Raw genomic sequence first — 27,946 nt, forward strand, 5'->3', positions numbered from 1 at the left:
GAGACAGGCAGTGTGTGTACACGGATTACCTCAGGTATGTGTTGCTTTCTGGAAGTGAAAGGGTGGAGTACGTAAAGTTTACATCTGTCAAAACCCGCATTTTGTCTTAGCCTACTTGTTCCTGAACTTCCACTCAAATTTGCAGGTATGATTTTTCAGACATCATGTCATATTCTGTGTAAATCAGAAAACTCAAATTTGTCTTGGTTTGAAGAGCTTTTTTTATTTGAAACCGGTCATTATTGGGCTGCGCATGTTGCGTCGTGTCACTAGTGACTACAGCCTTCAGGAATATTGGCTAACTTAGCTCGTTGAAAGCGGTGGAAATCTAATGCAGAGAAACGTTTCTGGGTGCTGTTTGTTTGCTTGTTTAATAAAGTCAGTTAAAACGTTGTTTTACGAAATTTAAACTGTAGCCTCATACGCATAAATATAATATCCTAAACTGAAAAAACGTAGGAAACTTTTTTTTCTTATTAACAGCCTACTTTTTCTTGAGCTGTTCTATATGCAAAGTAAATAAAAACTCGTCGACCAGTACAATAAGCTCGTTTGAGCGAAACCATTATTCGTCGGGACATTTCAGGTTCACCCACCCAAACAGGACGTCACTCACGGCATCCCCGAGTGGTTTTTGTAGAGCAGCAGGGCAAAGGTGAGGAATCTGTCGCTGCACGCTTATAGGCGAGCTCTAGTCGATGATCACGCGCTGGGATTCAAGTTTCGTTACTACCACGTTTTACCAGTTTAACAGCATTCAAGCCTGTTCTCATGATCTTTTACCACACTTCCTATGAAATCCATGTTTAACGATTAGCAAAATCAGAGACTTTATCTCCAATGCCAGACTATGCAATAATTGTGAATAGGCTAAATGTCCGCGTCTCTACTTATTTTCCCCTCTTGTCTCAGAGTTCAATATGTCTGTTTTTTTGTTTTGTTTTTTAACTAGGCTATGTGGACTTTTGGCTCTACTGACTCTTAGAATTGATCTCCTTTAAAACACTTTTCACACTCTTACATTTGTTTGAGAAACTGTCTCCAAAGAAGGTAATACAATTTATATATATATATATATATATATATATATATAGCCTATATATAAATATTTAGAAATTATATTGTAATATATATAGCCTATATATATTTTTTTTTTTTTTTTCTTTCTAAGTCTCTTTCATAGCTGGCAATTCATTTATTTATTTTTTGTAGATGACAAATTTGAGTTGGGTTCATTGTAATGTATAACAATGAAACTCTTCCATGTAAGTTCAAGTGGGAACCTGGACCACAACACCAGTCATAAGTAGCACAGGTTTATTTGTAGCAATACCCAGAAATACATTGTATGTGGCAAAATTATAGATGTTTCTTTTATGCCAAAAAACAAAACAAAAAATCAAACATTAGGATATTAAGGAAGAATTTAGTAAATTTCCTACCAGAAATATATCAAAACCTAATGTTTGATTAGTTATATGCTCTCTTTTGGATGAAACGCTGTGTTTTACTGCATCAGTTGTAAATGATGAGTGACAGAGCACAATGCAACAAACTTTTATTTACACACAGCTTAACTGCTCACTTTGCATAACCTGTTCACTCCAGCTCGGTGTAACCACATTATTTTCATGTTAAACTGAGATGCATGTTTAGCTCGGTCCTGTTGGTCAGGTTCACCATGATTTTCTTTCGTTGTTGTTCTTTAATATTATGTCAGGATTTCTCAGATTTATATACCTAGACACACACACATGATCAAAAGACTTTCAGGATGATAGTATTTATGCTGTAAATACCTGTACCATAAATGTCAAGGGTTGTTTTATATAAATGTAACACTAGGGGGCATTGATGTCTTAGTTGAAGACTGCATGACGTTTGCGGTCCCATTGCCACAGTTTTACATGTTTACTAAATGTGACTGGTATATTGACAGCAGTTTCCTTCTGTGATCTTCCTGACATTGATATGATCACGACACCAATATTGTCCAGAGTTCATTCAGTCCCTTTTGGGTTTGCGACATTATTTTTGGAACAGTAACAATAAAACTGAACAAAATTTTGTGGAAAAAATATTTATAAAATATTTATTTGCATATACAGTATGTGACCCTGGACCATAAAACCAGTCATAAGTGTCCGTTTTTTAAAAATTGAGATTTATACATCATCTGAAAGCTGAATAAATAATCTTTGATGTATGGTTTGTTAGTATAGGACAATATTTGGCGGAGATACAACTATTTGAAAATTTGGAATCTGAGGGTGCAAAAAAAAATAAAATAAAAAAAATATTGAGAAAATTGTTGTCCAGAAATTTGCAAAAATATAGTTTTTTTTTCAAGAAAGTTGTCCGAATGAAGTTAAAAGCAATGCATATTACTAAACAAAAATTAAGTTTTGATATATTTACAGTAGGAAATTTACAAAATAATTTCATGGAACATGATCTGTACTTAATATCCTAATGATTTTTGGCATAAAAGAAAAATAATTTTGACCCATGCAATACTGTTGGCTATTGTTACAAATATACCTGTGATACTTATGACTGGTTTTGTGGTCAAGGTAACGTTAATATGTGTGCGTGCGTTCGTGTGTGATTTACATTCAGAAGATTTACGTACAGCTAGGATTCACGTTTATATTTAGGATTTGGATTTAGCATTTACACTTAACATTTAAACTGAGTTTTAACATTTATAATATAACACTGAGATTTATTTAACAATTAGATTTAAGATTTAGAATTATATAGAAGATTTCGATTTAGACGAAACATTTAGATTTAGCTAGAAAGAGGGAACATGTTTCGCCTGTTTTGGCCTGACTTCATGCCAGTTGCCAGTTGAATACCGTGTTAAATTTAAGGTTTTGCTGTATGTGTATAAGGGTTAAATAGCCAGGCCCCACAATACATTACAGATCTTCTTCTCCATCAGAAATGTTCTAGGCCCTTAAGGTGCTCAGAGATTTTGATGCTGTCTGTGCCAAGGTCATGTTTGAAGTTAAAAGGGGATTGTACCTTTTCTGTTGCTGCTCCACAACTGTGGAAAGATCTGCTGGTACAAATTGATGTTTATCATTTTAAATCCTCACTGAAGACATACCTTTTTTCTCTGGCTTTTGGATCAATGTAATTTTATTAATCAGTGTGCTCTCTTGTTAGTCCATCTATTTTATTGTGTTGTATTTCCTTGTTGGTTTTATATATCATTGTTTAATGTTTATAGAGTGTAGCAGCCTTGCCTTGCCTTTGGTCTTTTGTTTTGATATAGAAATATAGTAATAAAAAATGCATAAATCTTGTAAAATGTATTTGTTTTGGTCATTAAATCTGACAGAATTTAAGATTTTCTCACACATTTTATTTTACAAACAGCACCCCATATTCATATTCTGTGTGTAGTAATGGCAGAGGCTCACCAGGCAGTAGCGTTTCAGTTCACCATCACTCCTGAGGGGATCGACCTGCGTCTGTCCTACCAAGCCCTCAATCAAATCTACCTCTCCGGACTGCGATCCTGGAAGAAACGCATCAGCAGGATTAAGGTCAGTAACTCGAATGAGTGTGAAAAAACAAAAATCATGTAATTCACTCATAGGTTTTTTGCCATGTATTTTAGTTGTCTTCTGTTTTTTTGTAATATAAGGTAAAAATCTTAAAGGTGTTAAAACACTGTATGAAAAATTAACACAGGACATTTATTCTGTAGTGAAGTTAACTTGTTAAATGATGCAGTTTGCATTATTTTTAATTGTTCAAATCCTGAAAATCCTTAGTAACTTCTGCTCCAGCGTTTTGCAATTAAAAGTTTTGTTCAATAGTTTGCTGTGACAGCCCAAATGTGTGATGCATGTGTTTGTACATGGGTTGCATTAATACTTTTCACTTTCTCATGGACAGAACAGAATCATTAAAGGTGTATACCCAGCTAGCCCCTCCTCTTGGCTTTTTGTTGTCATAGCAATCCTGGCCACTATGTACATGCAGTCCGATCCATCTATGGGCCTCATTGCTAAGATTCAGGAGCACCTGCCCCTCAGGTAACACTTCCATTTACCCTTCAACAGACTTTTTTCATCTAAATTGTTAACAGTTGTATGGTAAAATTTAAGCTCGAGAAATTAAGCACTTTTGTCTTATGAAGGTGACCTGTTGCTCTGGCCTTTTAATTATTTTAAATAATTACTACCAATTATTAAATGGTTAATGGACATTTGAATGTTTAAGCTATTCTTAATAATCAACTCTTGCACAACACAAGCGTCTGGAGGGCACGTAAGTCTGAAGTAGTGAATTTAGGTAAAGGTGTGGAGAGCCAGTGGTGGTTTTGTAGTCAATGCCTTGAATTTTATGTGAGTGCCCAGACGGCAAGCAGTGTTGGCCCAGATCCGGCCCACATCTGGATGGATTTCACACGGGCCACATGTGGGCTGGATCTGGGCCAAAACTATGTTGCTGTCTGGGTGGCTACTGTTAGCCAGTGCAAATTGACGAACAGAGGTGTGACATGCACTGTATTCGGCTCATTAAAGACTAATCTTGCAGCCGCATTCTGGATTAGTTGCAGAGGTTTGATAGAACTGGCTGGAAGCCCTACCAAGAGAGCATGGCAATAGACCAACCTGGACAAAACAAAAGCTTAAACAAGGAGTTGTGTAGCATGTTCTGATAGAAAGATTAACCTGCAAGATTGTAACAACTGTGAAGTCTGTGTGAAATTACAACATTTGAGTGTATTTATACAGCCTAATATTAACCTGGAAGAGATGATGCAGATTTTCTCTTCTGTTTCTCTCCTGTCAGCCTGTCATTGAGTGCTCAAGGTCAGACTGTGCTGTCGGTGTTGCTGTTCAGTACTCTGCTGTGGATGTCTCTCATTCTGGCCATGAGGTTCTGCCTAAAGCTTCTCCTGTCATATCACCGATGGATGTTCGAGCAACATGGACGCATTTCTACCAAGACCAAAGTCTGGGCGGTTAGTACCTTGAAAAAAAATTACAGTTTCAATAATTTCTGTAAAGATAGAATCTTTAAACAATAGCAGTATAGGGAGTTGTTCATATTTTTACGTTCCCTGCCAACATTTTCACTTGTCTGGCCACAAGCTATAAAATAGATATTTTAGTTGCAAATTAGCATATACACTTTTGGTGTAAATATAGTATACGAATATGGCATTAATATATCACACATGGTCAGAATTGTTGGTACCCTTGGTAAATATGATCAAAGAAGGCTGTGGAAATGTATCCTTTTGATCTTTTATTTAAAAACTTCACAAAAATCTAACCTTTCATTGGAGAATAAGAATGTAAAATGGGGGGAAATATCATTATGAAATAAATGTTTTTCTCTAATACACATTGAACACAATTAACTTGATTCCGCGAGCATTGCAATAGACCAGCTGTCAGGGGTCCGGGCCCTGTGTTTCTCCCTCTCACCACCCGAGGTCACCATCTCCCTTCCTCCCGGACTCCATTCCCCTAACCACACACACCTGTCACCTATTACACTCGCAGCTGTTCCCCATTGTCATGGACTATTTATGCACCACACTCCCACTGCTCTGTCTGGTTGAATTGATTGTATTGATGGTACGTGTTTAAGGTTGTTGATACATGCACTGTGTTGCCGTTTAATGTATCCCGTTCTGGAACCTGTTTTGTTTTGCCTTGTTGGCCTTTTTGTTTCTTATTAAAGCCGTCTTTCCTGCATTTGGACCCAGACCTTGTTCTTTCCACGGTACTCTCTAAGTGATCTGTGAAAGAATTCACCCAGCCACGAACCTCCCGAGGCAGCGGAGCTCATTTCAGGCCTTCTCGAAGCGGCGGAGCCCGCTGATGTTCCCTCCGAGGCAGAGGAGCTCACTTCAGGCCTTTTCAAAGTGGCGCTGATGTGCCCCCCGAAGCGGTGGAGCTCACCATTACCCTCTCCAAGGTGGCAGCTCCACACACACCGCTGTGGTGGCCGCTGGTTCTGCCCCGGGTCTCCATCCTGCCGGCGCTGCCTCAGGCCCCAGGTCCCCCTCAGCACACGGACCTGGTCCCCCCCATCCCACTGTTTCCGCCCCCGCTCTGCCATCCCCCTGGATAGGCGCTTGGGAACGTCTGGAAGCCGTTCCTTAGAGGAGGGGTCCTGTTACGAGTCCGGGATCTGCAGTTCTTCCTTTCTCCACCAGAGGTCACCATTTCCCTTCCTCCCGGACTCCATTCCCCTACTCCACACACCTGTCGCATATCACACACACCTGTCACAAATTACACTCCCAGCTGTTCCCCATTGTCATGGACTATTTATACACCACTCACCCGCTGCTCTGTCTGGGTGAATTAGTTTTTGCCTTGTTGGCCTTTTTGTTTCGAATTAAAGAGATTCGTACCTGCATTTGGACCCAGACCTCGTCTTTCCACGGCGCTCCCTAAGTGTTCCGTGACACCAGCCTGGTCATAAATGACTATGACCCCCTTTTATTCAGTACTTTTTGAAACCTCCATTTGCCAGTTTAACAGCTCAAAATTTTCTCCTATAATGCCAGATGAGGTTAGAGAACACCTGACAAGAGATCAGAGATCATTCCTTCATCCAGAATCACTCCAGACCTTTTAGATTCCCAGCTCCATGACGGTGCTTCTTCTCTTCAGTTCACCTCACTCATTTTCTACAGGGTTCAGGTCAGAGGACTGGGATGGCTATAGAAGAAGCTTGGTTTTGTGCCCAGTGACCCATTTTAGTGTTGTTTTTGAGGTTTGTGTTTGGATTATTGTCCGATTGGTAGATCCAAACAAGATTTCTAACGGAGTCAGTCACTTTTTGATTTTTTTATCTGTTGGTATTTCATAGAATCAGTGATGCCATATGTCTAAACAAGATGTCCAGGACCTCCAGCAGAAATATAGGCTCACAACATCAAAAACAACTGACATATGCTGGAGATTGTTTCTTGGTGAAAACATTTTCTTTTCTTGAATATTTTTTTTTTTTTTTTTTGAAGCCCTGGTGATGTAGGTGCTGTTTGATAATTTTTAAAGGGTTTCTAACCCTGAAACTCAACCTTTTTCTGCTATTTTTCAGCAGTGATCCTTGAAGAGTCTTTAGCCACTCAAATTCTCCTCCTCACCATGCATTAGTACAATATAGACACACGTCCTCTTCCAGGTAGTTTCGTAACATTTTCTGTTGATTGGAAATTCTTAATTATTGCCCTGATGGTGGAAATGGGGATTTTCACTGCTCTAGCTCTTTTCTTAAAGCCACTTCACTATTTCGTGAAGCTCAATTATCTTTTGCGGCACATCAGAAATATAGTCTTTGTTTTTTCTCATTGTGATGGGTGATTAATGTGTGATTAATTTGGAATTTTGCCTTTGTTTTGATTTCGCTCCTATTTATATTTCCGTGAAACAGGAAGCCATGGCTGGACAATGAATGGGAATATACTTCAGAGATATTTTACTCATAAGAATTTCTAGGGGTACCAGTAATTGTGTCCAACATGTAATTGAGAAAAAAGCATTTATTTCATAATGATATTTCCCCCATTTTAAATTCTTATTCTCCAATGAAAGGTTAGATTTTTGTGATTTAAAAAAAAAAAAAAAAAAGATCAAAAGGATTAACAATGGACATTTATTTTCACAGCCGCCTTTGGTCATATTTACCAAGGGTGTCAACAATTCTGGCCACGTCTGTATATACACTGTTTTCAACACTGAAATATTTCTTAAAACACCAAATCAGCATATTAGAATAATTTCTGAAGGATTGTGACACTGGAGTAATAACTGCTGACAATTCAGAGTAATAACTACTGACAAGAAATAAATGACATTTTTATTTAATTTATCAAAATAGAAAAAAGTAGCTTAAAGTTGCGATAATACAATTCCATGACAGTTGTAAGTTCACAAACACACAATTAATGCAAATAAGGGCACTAACCCAGGTTTTAGTACTGTACATTTTGAAACATCAGCTTGGAAATACCCAGGATCAATTGTTAACCACAGGAAAAATTATGAGCAGTGTGAATTGTGAAACAAAATAACCCAGGATTCCATTTACTCAGTGTGTAGAACGACCCAGGGTTAATTATTTCAAATGTGAAAAGCCCTATCCACCGTATTATTCCTGTAAGAGCGGAAAACACTGAACACACTGGTTTGTAATGCAAACAGTGTTACCGTTTACTGCACTTTGTTATTCTTTTCTGCATTGAAAAATAAGGTGGATAGTGTAAACAATTTCCAATTCAGATTTTTTCCCCTTATTTTAACATATTCACGCTAAAGCTCTATGACAAGTGATACTTGTAATTATAACAAATCCTCATCTGTATTAGCTGGCTAGACAATATATCAATGGTGGCCCAGTAAAATAAGAACAATTTACAACAGCAATTTTCAATACATCACTGAAGTCCAATTGTTGAAGTCACATACATGATCATTAGTTGTTGGATATTGTACATTGATAACACAGCACCAGCCCAATAGGGAAGGTAACATTACAGTCAAATGGGCCAAAACTCTCACACTAGACCATAACAGGTCACCCTTATTGTTGAAATCTGTATATTTACTCTGTTTTTCTTTTTGACTCCTTCTCACTCTTGTTTTCATTTCAGACCCTAGTTAGGTTGCTGTCCAGTAGAAAGCCATTACTGTACAGCTATCAGACGTCTTTACCTCACCTGCCTGTACCTCCCATTAAAGACACTTTGGAGAGAGTGAGTCAATGCAATGTAAATTAAATTGTGTGAGGGTAATGTGTATGGATCCGTGTTTGCTGGGAAGTGATGACTAATAAAAATTGGCAGGGTTCTTGAATGTTTGGTCTTTATAAGTTTCCAGTGAATGCTATCTCAGCTGTTCTTTCTGTTTCAGTATCTTGAGTCAGTGAAGCCACTGCTGGATATGGCTGGTTTTCAGCGAATGACAAGTCTGGCTGCTGAGTTTGAGAAAAGTCTGGGTAACCGCCTACAAAAATACCTCAAACTTAAAGCGCTGTGGGCCACAAACTATGTACGTGCCGAACAATTCTGAGCAATTATTTTCTTGTCAATGTCGTAACTATTATAGCTGATTAAAATGAAGTATATGTGACAACTCATAACTGATCATTAATAAAAATATATTGGTATTGAATCTAAGATACTTACAGGCTCAATCAAAAATGAAGATTTGCTTTTTACCTTCAGGCCATCCAAGATGTAGATGAGTTTGTTTCTCCATCAGATCAGATTTGGAGAAACTTAGTATTACATCATTTGCTCACCAATGGATCTTCTGCAGTGAATGGGTGCCATCAGAATGAGAGTCCAAACAGCTGATAAAAACATTACAATAATAAAAGTAATCCACACATCTATAGTCAATCAATCTATAGTCAATCAATTAAATTTAAAAACTGCGTGTTTGTATTCACGTCATAAGATGTTAATTAATAGACTGTTGTGTGGATTACTTGTGAATTATTGTAATGTTTTTTTTTTTATCAGCTGTTATTACCTTTGGATTATTGTGATGTTTTTATCAGTTCTTTGGACTTTCATTCTGACGGCAGTTTTTCCAATTAGGAAACAAACTCATCTGCAGCTTGAATAGTCTGAGGGTGAGTAAATTTTCCACAAATTTTCATTTTTTGGTTAAACCATTTGAAAACAGCTTTATCTGATTGCCAATAGTTTTCTAATGTGACCCGAAGAGCTCATTTTAAATTGACTTGACATTTTTAATTAGTTGCAAATGTATGCTCCTGCCTTCTATTAAATAACAACCCATTCAATAGCAGTTTTCAAGCATTTTTTTAAAGCAATGGTCTAATGCTCTCATAGCCAACTGTATGATCATGTAAACAGTGTGTGTGTGTGTATCAGATCAACAGCAATATTATTAAACTTTATAGATCTTTAATTTGTAATAAAGTTATTTTGTTTTATTATAGACATTTGATTAGGGTAGTTTAATATGTCTTATTTAGTCAAAATGTAAATTTTTGTGGTAATGGTAATTTTTTTTTTATCATCCAGGTTAGTGACTGGTGGGAAGAGTATGTTTATCTGCGGAGCCGGAGTCCCATTATGGTCAACAGTAACTATTATGGCATGGTATGCGAGCCTATGTCATCACTCATTGTTACTTATTATTCTTTCAATAACCTAATGCTATATAAACAAAAAAGGGAAACTCTCCACCTGGGTGGATAAGACATTCCACATTCAATCCTTCAACAACGGCTAATTGCCTTTTATTTATCAACAGGATTTCCTGTATGTGTCACCCACTGCTAATCGGGCAGCTCGAGCTGGGAATACTATCACAGCCCTGTTTCTGTATCGGCGCAAAGTCAATAGAGAGGAGCTCAATCCTGTATGTGACAAAACATTGTTTTTAAGTTACATTATGTCTTTATCATGATTTTTTATGTGAGATCCATGGCTAATCGGACACTTATGTTACATGTCAACTATCTAAATGTATACAAAATATGAATTATAAATCAGTTGTAAACACAGCAACCACTGTCATGCTGCTGTATTGTTCAACTGAGAATAGTCTTTGAGATCCCATTCTCTCGTTCACCTAGAGTCGTATTCCTGGTACAGTCATACCACTGTGTGCAGCTCAGTGTGAACGCATGTTCAACACCACACGCACGCCGGGAGAGGAGACCGGTACACACACACACACACTCACACAAATACACATAAAAAAGTGATCTTATGTCCTTGACATAGTCTCTTGATCTTTCAGATGTGCTGCAGCATTGGCAGGACAGTGAGTTTGTCGCTGTGTACCACAGGGGCCGGTACTTCAGGTTATGGGTTTACCGAGCAGGACGCCTACTTTCACCCAGAGAGATCCAGTACCAGATTCAAAGGATACTGGATGACCCCTCACCTCCTTCTCCAGGAGAGGACAAACTAGGGGCACTGACAGCAGGAAACAGGTCACTATTACTATTATTTGTATAGCACTTTTAACAATGCAAATTGTGTCAAAGCAGCTTCACATCAGCTTGATATAAAGCTGGGTGGCTTTACATCAGCTTTACAGTATTTAGATGGGGAAATAAATAGTGTTGAAATGGTGTCATTCTCGTCTGGCCAGACAAAATCAGCAGTTTAAATCTAGGCTGCAGCAGAGTCAGATTGTGTAAAAGACACATCTGGTTCCTGTGGTCTTGTCCCAATGGCCGTTGTGGCGGGGGTGTGGCGTCAGGCCTCGGAGAGGTTTTTATTAAACAATAAAATCAAAATAGTGTCCAAGGGGAAAAAGTGTCCAAAATAAACAGGGGATCTGGTGTCCTCGTCGTGCTGCAGGGTACGTGAAGGAGGGCAGTGTTCAGAAAGGAAGGGTCCAGGGAAGGGGCGGAGTCCGGTGGCCGCACGCGCTCCCCTCTCCGGTCCGGGAGCGAGTGACGGCGGCTTCTTCCAGCGGCTTCGTCCTACTCATTGGGCCCCGGAGTTTATGGGGGATAAAACGGCCCGGCATCCTGGCCCGTCAGCCGTAACGGGTGTGGCAGTCTCCCATCTCGACGCTCCCTTCCTGGACCCACGAGGACACCACGGGGAAGAGACCGGTCTCCCGAGGAGAGGCGCGGTGATGAGGCTCTATTCAGATCAGGTGCGCCTCATCACACGCCGCCAGCCCTGGCTGTTTCAGCGCCCCTCCTCTCTCACACACCCACTCCCGTCGGGAGCCTGGTGAAGGGCGGCGAATACGGGACGGGGTGGTGATGATAATAAGGGGGGAGGCAGCCGACTCGTCACATCGTCTAGGATACAGGGTCTTCACTGGGGATCAGTCTGGGGATGCCGTAGATGTTGTAGAGGTCAGATTCTCAGAAAATGTATGTCTGTGTTTGCTGTCCAGCAGAGGGTGCTATGGGATTTTATGTCAAGCACAAGTAACAACAGAATATATTTACATATATTTTCACATCCATTTATTCCTGATTTCCTATTAGATGACAAAACTGAGAGAGCATTTGAGCATCTGTGGATCTTTAACACATGGCTGGCATATGATATCATATATTTTCATACTGTTATCAACAGTAACTTTCAAAGACACTGAATGTGCACTTTTTTTTTTCATGTCGTTCCAAAAAAAGTAAGATTGAGTGACACTGACAAAAGGCAATCTAAAAGGCAAAAACTCATGCAATCTATTTTTGCTTATAATAAACTGAAACTGAGTGGGCTAATGATGGCAATGTGAAGATAAAGGCGGTTGAGAGAAGCTAAAAGAGAAAAACAAAACAAACAAACAAAAAACATTACACCAGGTCACCTTTGCCCACCTCTCTCACAGAGCATGTAGTCTATGAGCACTCAGAACATCCACTGCTATTTATTACTCTGCATTGTCTGACATGAATATTCCATTCATTCATTATGAGACAGCAGCAATTCAGCAACAGGTTACATTTGAGAGCTATTGAGGTAATAGAGTAAATGAAGTAGCCTATAATGTGATTGCTCCGATTAACATGACACACACACACAGAGAGAGAGAGCGAGAGAGAGAAGAATTGTGTTGTTTCAGGTTACTAGATTCTAGGTTTGTCATATTTTTGCGTTATGCTCTTTTTATGTATATTTCAAGTATTTTAGTTCATACAATAATACATTTATTTATATCCTCTGTTGAAAAAAAACAATAAAAATCAATATTTTTTTGTAATGGATTTACTGGTTATAATGGAAATTTAGGTTTTGGTTTTGTAATGGAAACTGTAATGGACCCTGTTGGTCTCTTCTGGTAATTGGTCACCAATTGTTGGTGGCTTTTGTTAAAATCACTAAATCCTATTGGAACATGTCCCAAAACGCACTATAGGAAACCATTATTTAATGGTTGAAATTTGATAGTTTGTAATGGTATTTGTAGTGGAAACCATTAGTGTTACGGAGCTCCAAGGAGGAAGATGAGATCAGGCAAAGATAATCCAAAATAACAGTCTCTAATAACAGTCCACTCAAAAACGTGTAACAGACAATAACTGGCAAGAAATGATACTTGCATATATCCTCTCGGAGTTTAATGGAGAGCAGCCATTCACATCGCCTCTATGAACCTCAGGCTAGAGATAAATAATGCAAACATAAAGCAGTGCTTGTCTGTGTTTTGACTGTTAAGATCCATCCCTTACATATGTCTTTCATTTATTTTTGAAATGGCATAATATCTTTTATTCGGTTGAAAGACTCTTCATTGGGGCTGTTTAAGCATGTAATGATTACTTTAATACATTACTAATTCCTTGCTGAATTGTGACCTAGATGAAATGTGAGTCATTCTACAGCTGTGATGGCATTTGTTTACAAACTGACACTCACACTAATTGAGTGCTTTTCAAATCAAATTTTCAACATTGCATAACATGCCCACTTGTCAGTGGTCTACACCTAATTGAACGTATTACATAGGAACCATGACAAGTAGGAATCTGACAAATTTCATGATGCTGATATTAGGTAAATAAATAAATACAGAGAAAAACATTAAAAAAAAACATAAAATAAATAAATAAATAGACTTTACATTACTATTTTCTTTCTTTGTTCTTTTTTTCTCTTTCATTCTTCTTTTTTAAACAAACTTTTGTTCCTGGAGCTCAACTGGTAGAACTAAATGTTTTCTTTATAATATTTTTATATAAAAATATAATAAGTTTGATAATATGGTGGTATAGAGCTGGGCAATATGGCCCAAAAAAAATTATCATCATTTTATAATTTTTTGTAATAGTTGATATAGATAATTATCACAATAAATTTAAAATCTTTATTACCTCGTTTTTATATGGTGAAATGTAAGTTTTATTCAAATTAACCACTGGTCTTCCATAGTAGCATGCATTTAGATAATGATAAGAACAATTATAGCATCATAAAAATGTATCTGTTTCTAGGTATTTTTATGAAAAACAGTAGTTTAAGTCAGTGGCGCCTCCAGAAATTTTTCATAGGGGTGGCCAGATGGGGCCACTTAAAATCTTGGGGTGGCACACCAAAACTATAAACCATACTTTCAGAATTTTATTCTACTGTTGTAGTAAACCGGCCTGTAGAAAACTATCAGAAAGACTTAAGGAAACTCCTACTGATATACTTTGGTTTATTGTGTTATATTTAATGTTACTAATGATATAATGTGCATAGACTAATAACAGTACAGTTAACATTTTGAGTTGCACAACAATTCTTTTTATTTTGCAATTATATTTGGCATAAGGTGTACATTTATTGCAAACAAAACAGTTACTGGGGAAAAGCAGATACAAATAAAAGCAAGGACAGAAACAATCACATCTTTGCTTTATGTAACAGGACTTTCCCAACAGGGATCAATAGTCTGATTCTGATGACCAGGCTATACAGTTGTAACGGTCTGGTGGTTGTGGTAAAAAGGCGCACGACGAAAGAATAAACAAAAAGAGTAGTCTTTAATAAACAGCATCAACTCACTGTAGACAATTGTTAACTTAAGATCAGACAAACACAAAGGCAGAACTGAGGACTTATAAAGGGGCTGGAACAAACGAGAAAACAAGATAATTGAATCAAACACAGGTAATGCATATAACTAATTAACAGAACTAGGTCAGAAACTAAAACAGGAAGAACCAAATAAGGACAAAAAGGAAACTAAACAAACAGTTCTGTTACAACAGTATGTGTTAGAAACATTTATATCTTTGCTTAATGTAAAACAAAAATAATTATTACTGTTACAAAACGAACTTCCCAACAGGGATCATAGTCTCTGATTCTGATTCTACTTCTCTTCTTTCTTAAATTGTTGACTGACGGGCACGCCCTGGTGGCGCCATTGGTTTAAGTACATTTAGTATAAATGCACAAATGCTATTGCTTAATCACAAAAACACTGTAATTACACTGCCCTCCAAAAGTTTGGAAACGCCCTAGAAAACTGGGGTTTTGGACAATATTGGCATGAATCCTTTTTAATTTGTGATCATTTTGCACTGATAAGGGACACCACAAACTACGAAAACATATTTTATTACATAAACAGTTTATACATAAAAAAACTAAAATTTTCGATTCATCAAAATATCCACCATTAGCAGCTATTACAGCTCTGCATAGTCTGGGCATCCGAGCTGTCAGTTTATTCAAACATTGACTTGATACTGTATATTACTCCAAGCCTCCTGAAGGATTGCCCAAAGATGATTCACGCTGGTTGGACACTTCTTACGGACATCACGGTCCAGTTTCTCCCATAGAACAGTAGCTCAATTGGGTTGAGGTCGGGTGATCGGGGAGGCCATTCCTCTCCAAATAGGATTTGCACAGCTTGGAAGTGTGCTTGGGGTCATTGTCTTGTTGGAAGGTGAAGCCAAAACCACACTTTGCCAGGGGTGTTTCCAAACTTTTAGAGGGCAGTGTATATTCCCTTACTCCTTTAATACATTTCTTACGATTATCCCACATTTCTGCCAAAATACCATGGTTCAGTTAGTGTTACTAAAGTAAATCCATGTTAAATGATGCCGATTGTAGATTGAAAAGCCTGTATTATTGCACACAGTGGGCCTCATTTATGAAACGAATGTACGACCGAAAATTGTGTGTACGGTCGTTTCTACGCAAAACTTTGAATTTATCAATATGGACGTGAGGTGTGGCTACGATCAAATCTCGCGTCAGGTCTGAGCTCGTGTACACAAGTTTTTGAGTTAGCCTGAACCTGCGTGCAGCATAGAGAATTTCGGAGAATTGTATAATGACAGCATTTTGTTCATTTAGATTATTTTCCCAAATCGACAAACGAAGCTTTTTTTTCTCGGGGCTTTAGCTTTATGCGCAAATAGCAGCATAATCAACAGACCGTGAGGAATCACACATCGTCGTATCACGCACCTGCAGCGCTTCTGTGAATGGAGAAAAACAGGAATTATAAAATGAATAAAATAAATATGGCTACACGAAATATATTTCTCTTAATTAACAGATTAACAAAAGAAAAAAAAAAACAGTGCAACAAGTATAGGCCACCTTCGTTTTTGTGACACTCTTAATGCATTTTATTTGGTTTCTATAACTTTATTTTTTATTTCACTGATTGGTGATCACGCAGGTGCCTCACACACACAACATTTCAGCGTTACTAACTTGACATTTCAGCCATTAATCAAACTAAAATGCAGTCAACCAAACATAAATGTATCATTGCACAATTTACAAGGTCTACTGTAAAATCAAACAAACATTTATAGCGCACGTGAAGGGTGCTGTTTTACGTGGATATGGGAACACAAATGAAGTACAAGCCTTGTTTACATCATAGATAATAGTTTAGCAACCAAATGTTACATGGCAAAAATGGAAACATTTGAATGTCGAATGAGAGAGGCTTGTGAGCCCAGTGCCGTTTAGTTTCGTTTTAATCCATTCATTTTAGCTTGACATTCAGGGCCGGCGCCAAGTGGGGGCACTCGCGGGCCGTGCCCCCCAAACAAGTGCCCCCCCCCCCCCCCCCACACCCCCACACCCACTTTCCATCCTCTCCCCTCCTTGCTGAACGCGATCGATTTCGAAAGCGAAAGTACAGATAAAACAGCGCAAATAAGAAAGCGATTGCACGCGATTTAAATGCCCCCTGATGGAGGTTGGAGGTGCCCTGGCGCCGGCTCTGATAAATTGTATTCTGTATATGAATGCCACTATAGCCTAATTTGTGTTTTACTTCATAGTTTAATATAAATTCATTTTTTTCCCATTCTTGTTTTGCAATACCGTTAAATTTAAATGGTTTGTTGTGGATTAAGGAGAACTAAATAAGCTATAGCTATAATGTTTATACATTTTTTATTATATATTTAATATATATGTATATTAGGTATTTAATATACATATAAATGAATGCCATTGTTTGCAATTATAAGGTTAACGGGTGTTTTTGGAGTAAGATCAATTTCTCTGTCATTAGATTACTTTCTCTTGTTGCCCGGGTTATGTTTCTCCGTGTCGTAAACTCTAGGGGCGGGGCTTCTAAACCGGGGTGTTTTTAGGGGCGTAATCTTCAAATGACGATTGTTTTCATCCGCCATATTTATCAATGTACGATCTTTCGTACGATGGGATTGACGACGGCATACGAATGTTTCATAAATCACACGTGAGATCTGTCGTAAGATGATTTGTGCGCTCGGATCTGCGCTCGTTTCAACGATGAGACCCAGTGTTTCTCCTGTTTGTCAGCGCAATAAATTTATTTTAAGAGTCAGCAAAAATCCTATTAGTTAAAACATTTTTAAATACATATTTTAGGACCTTTACAGTATAATAACAATAGATTAGTAGCATGGGAAAATGCATGTTCTTCTTGATTCAAAGCCAAATATAACTTAACTAACATTGTCAAGATTAAGATCTCACTAAAATGTCTACAAGGAAGTATTTCCTTATCAGTTATAATCTGCGATGGTTAAAAAAAATCTCTGAATGAGAAGTTTGTTTTGTGTGGGTCTTTAACTGATTTTCTTTGTCTCTGTCCTGTCAGGAAACCTTGGGCTCAGGTGAGGAAGCAGTTCTTCAGCTCTGGAGTGAACAAGCGCTCACTAGACTGCATTGAAAAAGCGGCCTTCTTTGTTACGCTAGATGATCAGGAAGAAGGCATGATGGGGGAAGATCCCTCTGTGAACTTGGACCGCTATGCCAAATCCCTCCTTCACGGAAAATGCTATGACAGGTGGAAGAGCAGCATGACATATTTGTACTGAGAAACTTTGCATGTCCAGGACATTGCTTCACTTCTGTCCTCCTTCCTCAGGTGGTTTGATAAGTCATTATCTGTCGTGGTGTATAAGAATGGAAAGAATGGGCTAAATGCAGAACATTCTTGGGCTGATGCTCCTATAGTGGCCCACCTGTGGGAGGTAAGTGTGGGAGTCTCGGAGCAGTAATACATTTGGGGTTCATCATAAATCAAATGTCAAGTTTCAGTATTAGTCAACAACCCATTGCCTGTGTCCTTTAAAACATTTACGTTACTTATTTTAAGAATATGCAGTTAAAGTGTCACCCACTATGTGGTTGTTCTGATTGGAAAAAGACCACTTTGATGTCCTCCACAACAGCTTTCTGCAGAATATATTCCATTCACACCTCCACACATACAAAACAATGTACATCAAATGTGTGATGTTCTTCAATGAGTGTTTACAATCTTGTTTGGGCTGAATGTTTTTCAGATTGTATATTTCACTCTCCTAGTTCACTCTGGCCACAGACGCATTTCATTTGGGTTACACAACGGATGGGAACTGCAAGGGAGAGATTGAGCGCTCCTTACCGCCTCCTCAACGCTTGAGCTGGGACATACCACTGGAGGCAAGATGAAAAGCTTTCTCTTTTCTCAGTGTACCCTTTATGTGTTCCTCCTCAAACCTTGGAATGTTCCTGATGTCATGTCACACATCAGGTTCTTCATGCAATCTGCAAAACATCAGGATGATTGCAAACCATGCATGTACACACAAACACACACAAAAAATGATTTCTTCCTTCTCCTCCCTCAACTTTCATGATGTTTTGAAGAATCATTGACAGATTCGATGCTATTCAACAACAACATGTGTCTGGTTAAGGATGATAACATGAACATAACAACTCCTTATCCTTATTAGTTGTAGGTTTGAATTTCTGACACTGCAAAACAGGCAGAAAGTTTTTACTGTTTTAATGCCCACTTTAGGCTCTGTTTGGACCATAAAAGCAGTGCTTTTGTCCTAAAGCAACTATTATTTGAGAAAGAATTGCCTGCTAAATCTTGTTAGATAGTAGATACGTGTATGGAGGCCCTTATAGTGCATTGTAATTGTAAGTAGATTTGTGGTCAGAATTATTGGCACCCTTAGTGAATATTATCAAAGAAGGATCGTTTATCCTTTTGAGATTTCATTTTTTTTTTAATTCACAAAACTCGAACTTTTCAGCAAGTAAAACAAATCAAAGTGGGGGAGGGGATCACTTTATGAAATAAATGTTTATCTCTAATGCATGTTGGCCACAACTATTGGCACCCGCTTTATGAGTAAACATAATCACAGGACTATGAGGTAACACAAAGCCCAAAATTCCCTTAATCATCCATTACAATGAGAAAAACCAAAGAATATAGTTCTGATGCACAGTGAAAGATTGTTGAACTTCACGAAGTATAAAGTGGCTGTAAGAAAATAGCTAAAGCACTAAAAATTCTCATGTCCACCATTAAGGCAATAAGTAAGAAGTTCCAATAGGAACAGGAAATGTTATGAATCTGCCTGGAAGAGGACAAGCAAGGCATGTTTATTTGATAGAATTTCTAGGACTTTGACGCATAGACTGAGTAGTGTGGAGGACTTTGTTAGGGTGACCAGATGTCCTATTTTTGCCCCAGACATGTCCTGGTCAGGATTTCTAAATGTTTGCATTTTGGCTTTGTTTTCTTATTGATGTGCTCTATACAGTCCCCATACATTAAATATATGTGTTTTTGCATTGCTTAGCCATTTTCTGTAGAGCCCACCTTCTTGCACACTACGATTGGTCAATTATGTGCAATGCCTGCATGATAATGGTCAAACTTCTTTCCCTTGGTTCCAGTTACGTTTAGGAAAACAAAGCCAACACCTGGATACTTTAGGCAATTTTAAATCCTGGAAGGAGTCAAAGGAATAAAAATGATGAAAGATCAGTTGTGTTAATTAACAAATAATAATATAAATAAATTGACAAACAAATTGATTGTTTATTTATGCTTAAATCTTAATTAATTACAACAAGAAAATATTGCGTGAACTCATTTAAATGATTTTAACATGCTACATTTAAATAGCATTTTAATAAAGCATTTTTAACATTTTATGTTAATTAATTATTAACTAGTAATTAATGTATTTATTGTTTAGTTATTAGTGTAATATTTTTTATTTTTGACTTAATGCATTTAATTTGTTTCTTAATTTTATTTTAAAATGGTACACCTAGTGCACTATTGTAACGCAGAGGCAGTGTCGTTAAGATCCATGTGCAGCTTTATTAATTCACAAGAATGGTCATACAAGCATACGTCAATCTCAGGCGTCAGATACCACGTAGGCAGGACAGAATCATCAACAGAGTTCAGACTAGAGATCCGGGCAGGTGGCAGACAGATAACACGACAGATCAACAAGGCAGGCAGAGCCAGAATAGGCAGGCAGAGTTCTTTCAGCAACGGGTAAACAGTCCAGGTCGGCAACAGGAAATAAAACAGGGGAAAAACAGTTTAAATAGACCAGTCAATAGGGAACACCTGTGCAGGTAATCAGTCTCAGGTGCAGGGTGTGATGGGAAATGGAGTCTGAATGACAGAGTTAGTATTCAGGTGAGGGTTCCCTCTGGTGGTGATCGGAGGGAGCCACAGAGGCTGAATTCATGACAACTATAGATTGATAAAGCTTTTTAAAATATTTGTTTAATGCAGTACAGCATGTAAGAGTTACACAACTTTTTATCTAAGTGTAATCTGATGTTCCCGTATTGAAGGGAAACCTTTATATGAGTTTCATATTGTTACGGTACTGTGGTTTTAGAATAAATGCCACGACGAAGGAGTAAACAAACAAAGAAACTTTAATCTGCATAAACACACTTTCCATTAATTAACATCATCGTCGCGGGCGTCGCAAGCAGACCGATGATCCCCGGACCTCCCTTGCGGGTAATCAAAATCAGCCGCCTCCTCATCTTCTGTATTGGCCTGAGTTTCTGTTACGGGATCGTGGTTGTAGAGAATATAAACAAAAAGCAGGAGAACAAAGTAGCATCAACTCACATTAATCCATTTATTTAACATTAAACTCAGGCAAAGACAAAGGGAGAACTGAGGACTTATAAAGGAACAAGAACAACAGAGCAAACAAGATGATTAATACAAAACAAGTGAATGGAATAAACAATGATTAACTAAACAAGGACAGGAAAAACCAAATAAGGGCAAACAGGAACTAACCGGAAACCGACACGTGACAGATATCTTCAAGGTTCAGTAATATTGCACTGGCTCATGTATGTATGCAGGTCGTTTGCCTTTTTATGTAGAAATTTAATCATTAATCTTTCTGTTTGGACCATTAAAGCAGTGCTTTTTTAATCATTAATCTTTCTTTCTTTTTTTCTTTTTTTTTTTTTAAATAATTTCTATAATAACTATATTAGGATTACTGTAGCAATATTTAACAAAACTCTGCATGGCACTTTGGCACTTCACTGTGGTACTTGGAAGGTCTGAAAATGTGTCCATTCATTCAGGGATTTTCCCTGCAACCTCTTCTCAGGGTTGGTAGTTCCCTTTCAACAACTTCCTTGTTTCTGTTTTATTTATTTTTATTTATTTCTGTTTCTGTTTTATTTATATACACTGTAAAAAGTGATAAGTTGACTTAACTTACAAAAATTGAGGAAACCCCTTGCCTTAAAATGATCTAGTAAATAATAAAAAAAAAAATTAAGTTAAATGAATTGTCAGTTTCACTTAACATATTTTTAATTTTAAGGCAAGGGGTTTCCTCAATTTTTTAAAGTTAAGTCAACTTATCACTTTTTACAGTGATGAGGAAACCTGTTGCCTTAAAATTATTAAGTAAATAATAATTTTAAAAAAATACATTAAGTGAATTGACAAGTTCACTTAACTTATTTTTTAAAATTATTATTTACTTAAAAAATTTGAAGGCAACGGGTTTCCTCAATTTTTTAAAGTTAATTCAATTTATCACTTTTTACAGTGTAGCAAGCTTAAAAACAACAGACATTGGCCAAAGTGCTTTACAAATCAGAAAACACATACAGACTAAAAACTATAAAACACAGTAACAAATCACAAAATTAGATCAAATTAATTACAGTCAAATGCAAGAGAGAAGAGCTAAGTCTTTAAATGAGACTTAAATACATCAAGAGTTGCACAAGATCTAACATAGAGAGGTAAACTATTCCATAAATGAGGAGTTGCAACAGAAAAGGCCCTGTCTCCTTTTGATTTTAATGGAGACTTGGGAACAACTAGCTGGAATCTTTGTGCAGATTGTAAGGGCCTGGATGATGTATGCTGCTGAAGAAGTTCACTAATATAACTTGGTGCCAGTCCATTTAAACTTTAAAACAAATAAGAATAACTTATACTGAATCCTAAATTTTACTGGAAGCCAATGAAGGGATGATAATACTGGTGTTATACTTACAAATTTCCTAGTCCCAGTAAAAAACCTAGCAGCTGCATTTTGAACCAGCTGCAGGCGGGAAATTGATGCATGAGAAACACCATAGTATAAGGAATTACAATAATCCAATCTGGACATGATACAAGCATGGACAACAACTTCCAAATCACTAAAAGACTGAAAAGGTTTCAATTTTGTTATATTCCTTAATTGGTAAAAACCACCTCTAACCACATTATTAATGTGCTTTTAATGTGCTATTGTGTGCATTCATGACAATGAAAGCATGAATTGTATTTTATGTGATATTAGGGACATGCCTTGTGACCAGCACGCAAGTTCTTTTACACAGTGAAAAATATCTGTAACAATTTACTTGAAGTCTTTGTTGTAACACATTATCAAAGTATTCTTAAACGGAGTGTCTATTTACACTAAGTGCAAATAGCCCACCTTGTTGGCAAAGGCTACATACACTAACTCCGCCCGCCAACGTGTGATTGGGTTAATCAACACTGCAAAATGACACCCACTCAACATCAGTTTCAGTGGGGTAGATGGTAAGGCGTGTGCTTTTTGACCCAAGTTCAAATCCACCTTTTGCCGAACTTTTTTTTTCTCCCTTTTCAAATCTCATGTCACATCGGAAAGGCATTTATTTTCAATAAAAATGAAGGAAATAATCAAAAAGTTGAAAATTGGGTAGGGTTAGGGTAGGTGTAGGGAGGGCTTTATTGTCCCAATAAGGTGGCATCCATTTAATAATTTGAATTAAAACTATAATTTGCACTCAATACGTTATTATTGCGTACTGTTTTATAATATACTACAATACCGAAGTGCAGATAATTGCCACTATTTGCAGTTAGTAGTATAACTCTTGCTATTTTAACATAGTGTAAATAGAATCTATAGCTATTTGCACTTGTAATAGCATATCGTTAAAAGATACTGCTATTTTCACTTAGTGCAAATAGCATGTCTCACTAAGAAAATATGCTGCTATTCTTAAAGCATACTTCACCCCAAAATGAAAATTTACTCATGACACATTCCAGGTGTGTCTTGTACAGTGTCATAATTTTCATCATGTATTATGATGTTCTTTTACTCAGTTGACTGACAAAATTGATTTTTTTTTTTAAGTGCATAAAACGTTTAGTAGTATTATTCTTTCTAAAAATGTGTAATCTATGGAATATTTCTCTTAATTTCACCACTGAAGCGAATGGGTAACTATAGAAACTTTTCCTCCTGTGCATGACACATTGCCAGCTATATATTTGATTTCATCACTTATACAACATTCAGCAGTGTTCTCCGAGAACCCAAAGGAATGAAAACCAATCACAGGCATACTGATCTCCTCTCTCCGCTGTTTGTAGGTTCAGACGCAAGTGTCCGAGTCTCTCGCTGTTGCACAAGCGCTGGCTGATGATGTGGACTGTCATGTGTTTCCCTTCAGAGAATTTGGGAAAGGCCGCATCAAGAAAATGAAAATGAGCCCAGATTCCTTTGTGCAGCTGGCCCTGCAGCTGGCCTACTATAGGGTACTTCACATCTTCTTGATCCTGACAAAGTGAATGCATTGATAATGATAAGTATGCGTGAGAAAGTCCCACATATTGAAGGTCATCATTCTTAGTAGGCCATTTTTTAGCCCTGGGAAGGGACTTTCTCTTATTTGTCTCATGTGTGGCATTCATACTCTCATTCTGCTTGTAGTGCAGTTCCAATTAATATAATGTAAATAACAGGAAGTTAATTTTCTCATTTGTTTTTTGACCTTTAGGACAAAGGGACTTTCTGCCTGACGTACGAAGCATCTATGACTCGTCTGTTTCGTGAGGGTCGCACTGAGACCGTCCGATCCTGTTCCAATGAAAGCTGTGCCTTTGTCCTTGCACTGGAAGCAGAAGAGGTTATGTCAATACTTTGAATTCTTTCAAATCCTTCCTGATACCTTTTGGGGACTTTTTGAAGAAGGAACTATTGAACCTCTATCAGCAGTGTAGAAGTCACATTGATTTTTATCAAAATGTCTCAGTTGACTGGAGCTTGCTGTAACTCAAAAGATTCTTCTCTTTCCATCTCTGTTACTGACAGCAATTCACCGAGGAAGCCAGGAATGCCATTTAAACTATTTATTTCATCTTTTAAAATGTAGTTAAATGTAATGAACTAAAAATAAATAAATAAATCACTTTTCAAATGGTCAAATAAAAAGACCTGTTTTATAAGTTGATTGGCTAATTGATAAAGAAAATGATTTGCCAAAATAATAAAGAAAAGCTATTTAAATTGATAATGCTATTTGTAAATACTTTATAAAAATGCTATTTAAAGTTTGCATGAAAAATTATTTATTCTTTTATTATTTATTGTATAATTAAATTACATTTTTAAACATTTATTCTTTTATGAAATAACTTAAAATATAAGTGGTCTGTTTGTTTCTATTTTTATTTGAATCCATTGATATTTGAGTTCTTAATTTTATTTTTTAAGTGCCATAGCCATCATGTAACCTCTCGCATGGCAGTTATTTCATTTTGCCTGATTTGTCTTCATAGGACCGAGAGCATTGCCGCAAGCTGTTCCAAAAGACTGCTGAGAAGCATCAGAACCTCTACCGCCTGGCCATGACTGGATCTGGCATTGATAGGCACCTCTTCTGCTTATATGTGGTCTCAAAATACCTGGGGGTAGAGTCTCCTTTCCTTAAAGAGGTTAGTGTTTGTCTGTATTGGGGAGACTGATTATTCTTGTGCAGTCATGGATGAGAGATCATCTTGATAAGCCACCCAAAAAATGCCTTGCATGCTTTTCTTCAAAGATCTTTTCTTTGACCACTCCAAAACCACCAACGAGTCATCAAACACTCCTAAGATTTTGTTTAATAGCATTAAAGAATAAAACTAATCAAGTTCTAACTAAACTGGTGCATAAACATCATCTTGATAGCTGATTTTTGTTTAAAATGCTAATGTGTGAGGGGATTCATGTCTAAATGGATGCGTGTGCGTGAAGTTGTTGGTTCATATGTGACCTGCAGGTGTTGTCAGAGCCCTGGCGCCTCTCCACCTCTCAGACCCCTGTGCAACAGATGGAGTTGTTTGATTTGGTCAACCATCCTGAGTTCATCTCACTGGGAGGAGGCTTTGGTCCGGTGAGTAACTGATCAACACACATAAACAGGTAGAAGCGCTCATGAGTTCACTGTGTCCATGTTTTGTTTCTGTGTAAGGTGGCTGATGATGGCTATGGCGTATCTTACATCATTATGGGCGAGGAAATGATCAATTTCCATGTGTCCTGCAAACACTCCTGCACAGAGACTGTAAGAGTAAAACAACCCTAATTCACTACATGCTCTTATATTGAATAATTAAGAACAAATCTACTTGTCTTTTTTATGGAGCTGCATCAAGCTCATTTTTAATACACTGATAGGGCGCATTTCAGATCATGGCATTGTTTTGACTTCCTGTTCTATATAGGTTGAAAAACATCTCAATATGATAATGTATATAAAGCAGAAGTAAAGTATTAGAGACAATATAGTGAATTAAAGAAAGAGAGTAATAAATCTTTAATAATATAGTTCATATCATTTTCTTATTATATGTGACCCTGGACCACAAAATTGTCATAAGTGTCAATTTTTCGAGATTTCTACATCATCTGAAAGCTAAATAAATAAGCTTTCCATTGATGTTTGTTAGGATAGGCCAATATTTGGCCGAGAAGACAACTATTTGAATATCTGGAATCTGAGGGTGCAAAAAAAAAATCTAAATATATTTTTAAAGTTATATTTTTAAATATAACCTTTAAAGTTGTCTAAATGAAGTTCTTAGCTATGCATATTACTGATCAAAAATTAAGTTTTGATATAGTTACAGTAGGAAATTCACTAAACATCTTCATGGAACATGATCTTTACTTAATTTTTGGCATAAAAGAAAAATTTATCATTTTGACCCATACAATGTATTTTTGGCTATTGCTATAAATATACCCCAGCGACTTAAGACTGGTTTTGTGGTCCAGGGTCACATATCAAAAATGTCTATATTTTTATAAGCATCTTTTATGTTCCGTGCATTATTATTTTTTTAACTTCCAGCAGCATATTAGACCCAGACACAGGCACTTGGTGTTCTGTTTTGAAAGATGAGTGATTTATTTCATAATGTTTATATAGCTTATTAAACAAAAGTGAAGTTAATTTTTCTTGTTTATAGGACTCTCATAAGTTTGGCTCTCAAATCAGTCAAGCCATGATGGATCTTATGACTCTACTCGACCCAGACTTCAAGAAAGCCACAAAAGTCGACCCTGACAAACAGTCATAAATACTGCTGCGCATTTGTATGAAGATGGGTTTATATTGGTGCATTTTATATTTAATTCTCTTATGTTTGTTGGGTTTGAGTTTCTAATATAGTGGATCTATCCCAGTGTCAATACTGAAAATAATTAGTAGAGTTTCCGGTTTTGCTAATTGCTGCAGTTTTGCTGTATACCTGTCATAAATCACTGAAACAGGTGTCCTGAGGAATTACATCTGTCTGTCTGATCGACAGCTCTATGAACCGCAAAAGGGTGTCAGGCCAGTCAACCATTGTGTCTGTCCATGTTTGCTGACATCTGTAGTTGTGTCTTTACAGGGTATGATTATGAAGAGAGGCTGTGTCATTACAGCATTAGTCTGGAGGAAGTTAGCAAAAAAACTGTAACGGCAACTTTAATACAAATTTTTTTTTTCTGGTGCTACATGAAAATGTTTTTCTACAGTTTCCCTCCCCTAAAATTTATATTGCACCCATTAAAAACAGTTATGATTTGAAGTGATTTTGTTTTGTTGCATTCACTGTTAGAAAAAGAAAAGAAGCAAAAATTGTACCATTACGATATGGGACATCTTTCTTATCTACCCCTAAAAGGTGCATATTAGAGTAATAATATGTACCCTTAGGGTAGTACTATCAACCTTTTATAGGTAAATACGTTAGAAAGCTGTTCCTTTAAGAGTGCTGCTCCAGTAACAAGCTGTTGTACCCCTAATGGTATAATTTTTGCACATTTTAGTGTTATATCGCTCGCTTGTAGTGTTGTTTTTAATGTGTGTGTTGAGTTTGACCCTTTTTTAAAAATGAATTTCATTAATTTAATTCCTCCATGATTTAAGATGGCTTGAGAAGAGGATAATAAAAAGCTACACTTTCACATTCCCATTCATATCAATGTCCATTGCTTGGCTAACACAGGGTCCCCTGAAATTGTATGAGGCCAAGCTAACCTGACAAATAAAAAAAAAAACAAACAAAAAAAACACTCTATGTAGTCAGGTTATTTGTGCAGTCATCTATCAATTCCCCCCCTCCATTCAGGGATGTTCAATGTAATATACAATGTAATATGATATACAAGTAAGCAGATGTGCCCAGAATATGAAAGCAACGCTCAAAGTTTTCACATTATACATTTTCCTCCCATAGAAAACCATTATAAAGAAAAGTTTAACGTAAGTGGCTTATTGAATGAAGACATTGATATGAAAAAGAACTATTAAACCATAACTCGTTTATTATTGAAAGGATTTCAGTATGTTATATACGTACTGTATTTTCTGTTTGTTTTATACATACTGTAATATTTGTTTGTTATTATCGCAATAAAAAAACTGATATGAAAAGGCCTA

At 37.0% G+C, this 27,946-nt stretch overlaps 1 protein-coding gene across 4 annotated transcripts; it reads left to right on the top strand.

The window, feature by feature from the left end:
* cpt1a2b (carnitine palmitoyltransferase 1A2b) lies at positions 1-27,936 on the top strand. 4 transcript variants are annotated; one of them, XM_079384303.1, is made up of 20 exons: positions 41-145; positions 953-1,050; positions 3,388-3,557; positions 3,913-4,052; positions 4,816-4,987; positions 8,639-8,740; positions 8,898-9,035; positions 10,043-10,120; positions 10,275-10,382; positions 10,600-10,687; positions 10,767-10,962; positions 17,553-17,741; positions 17,823-17,928; positions 18,266-18,382; positions 23,625-23,789; positions 24,032-24,160; positions 24,813-24,968; positions 25,295-25,408; positions 25,487-25,579; positions 26,487-27,935. In XM_079384303.1, the coding sequence occupies exons 3-20, from the start codon at positions 3,417-3,419 to the stop codon at positions 26,595-26,597; spliced, it is 2,343 nt and encodes a 780-aa protein (XP_079240429.1). In that variant the 5' UTR covers positions 41-145; positions 953-1,050; positions 3,388-3,416; the 3' UTR covers positions 26,598-27,935. The 4 variants fall into 4 exon arrangements, with proteins under 4 accessions (XP_079240428.1, XP_079240427.1, XP_079240429.1 ...); XM_079384304.1 differs by having other exon boundaries at positions 3,415-3,557; XM_079384302.1 differs by lacking the exon at positions 953-1,050 and having other exon boundaries at positions 1-145; positions 3,415-3,557; positions 26,487-27,936.
* The last annotated feature ends 10 nt before the right edge of the window (positions 27,937-27,946 follow it).

This window comes from Barbus barbus (genome assembly GCF_936440315.1).
Source record: "Barbus barbus genome assembly, chromosome: 3".
In the NCBI taxonomy this organism is placed as follows: Eukaryota; Metazoa; Chordata; class Actinopteri; order Cypriniformes; family Cyprinidae; genus Barbus; species Barbus barbus.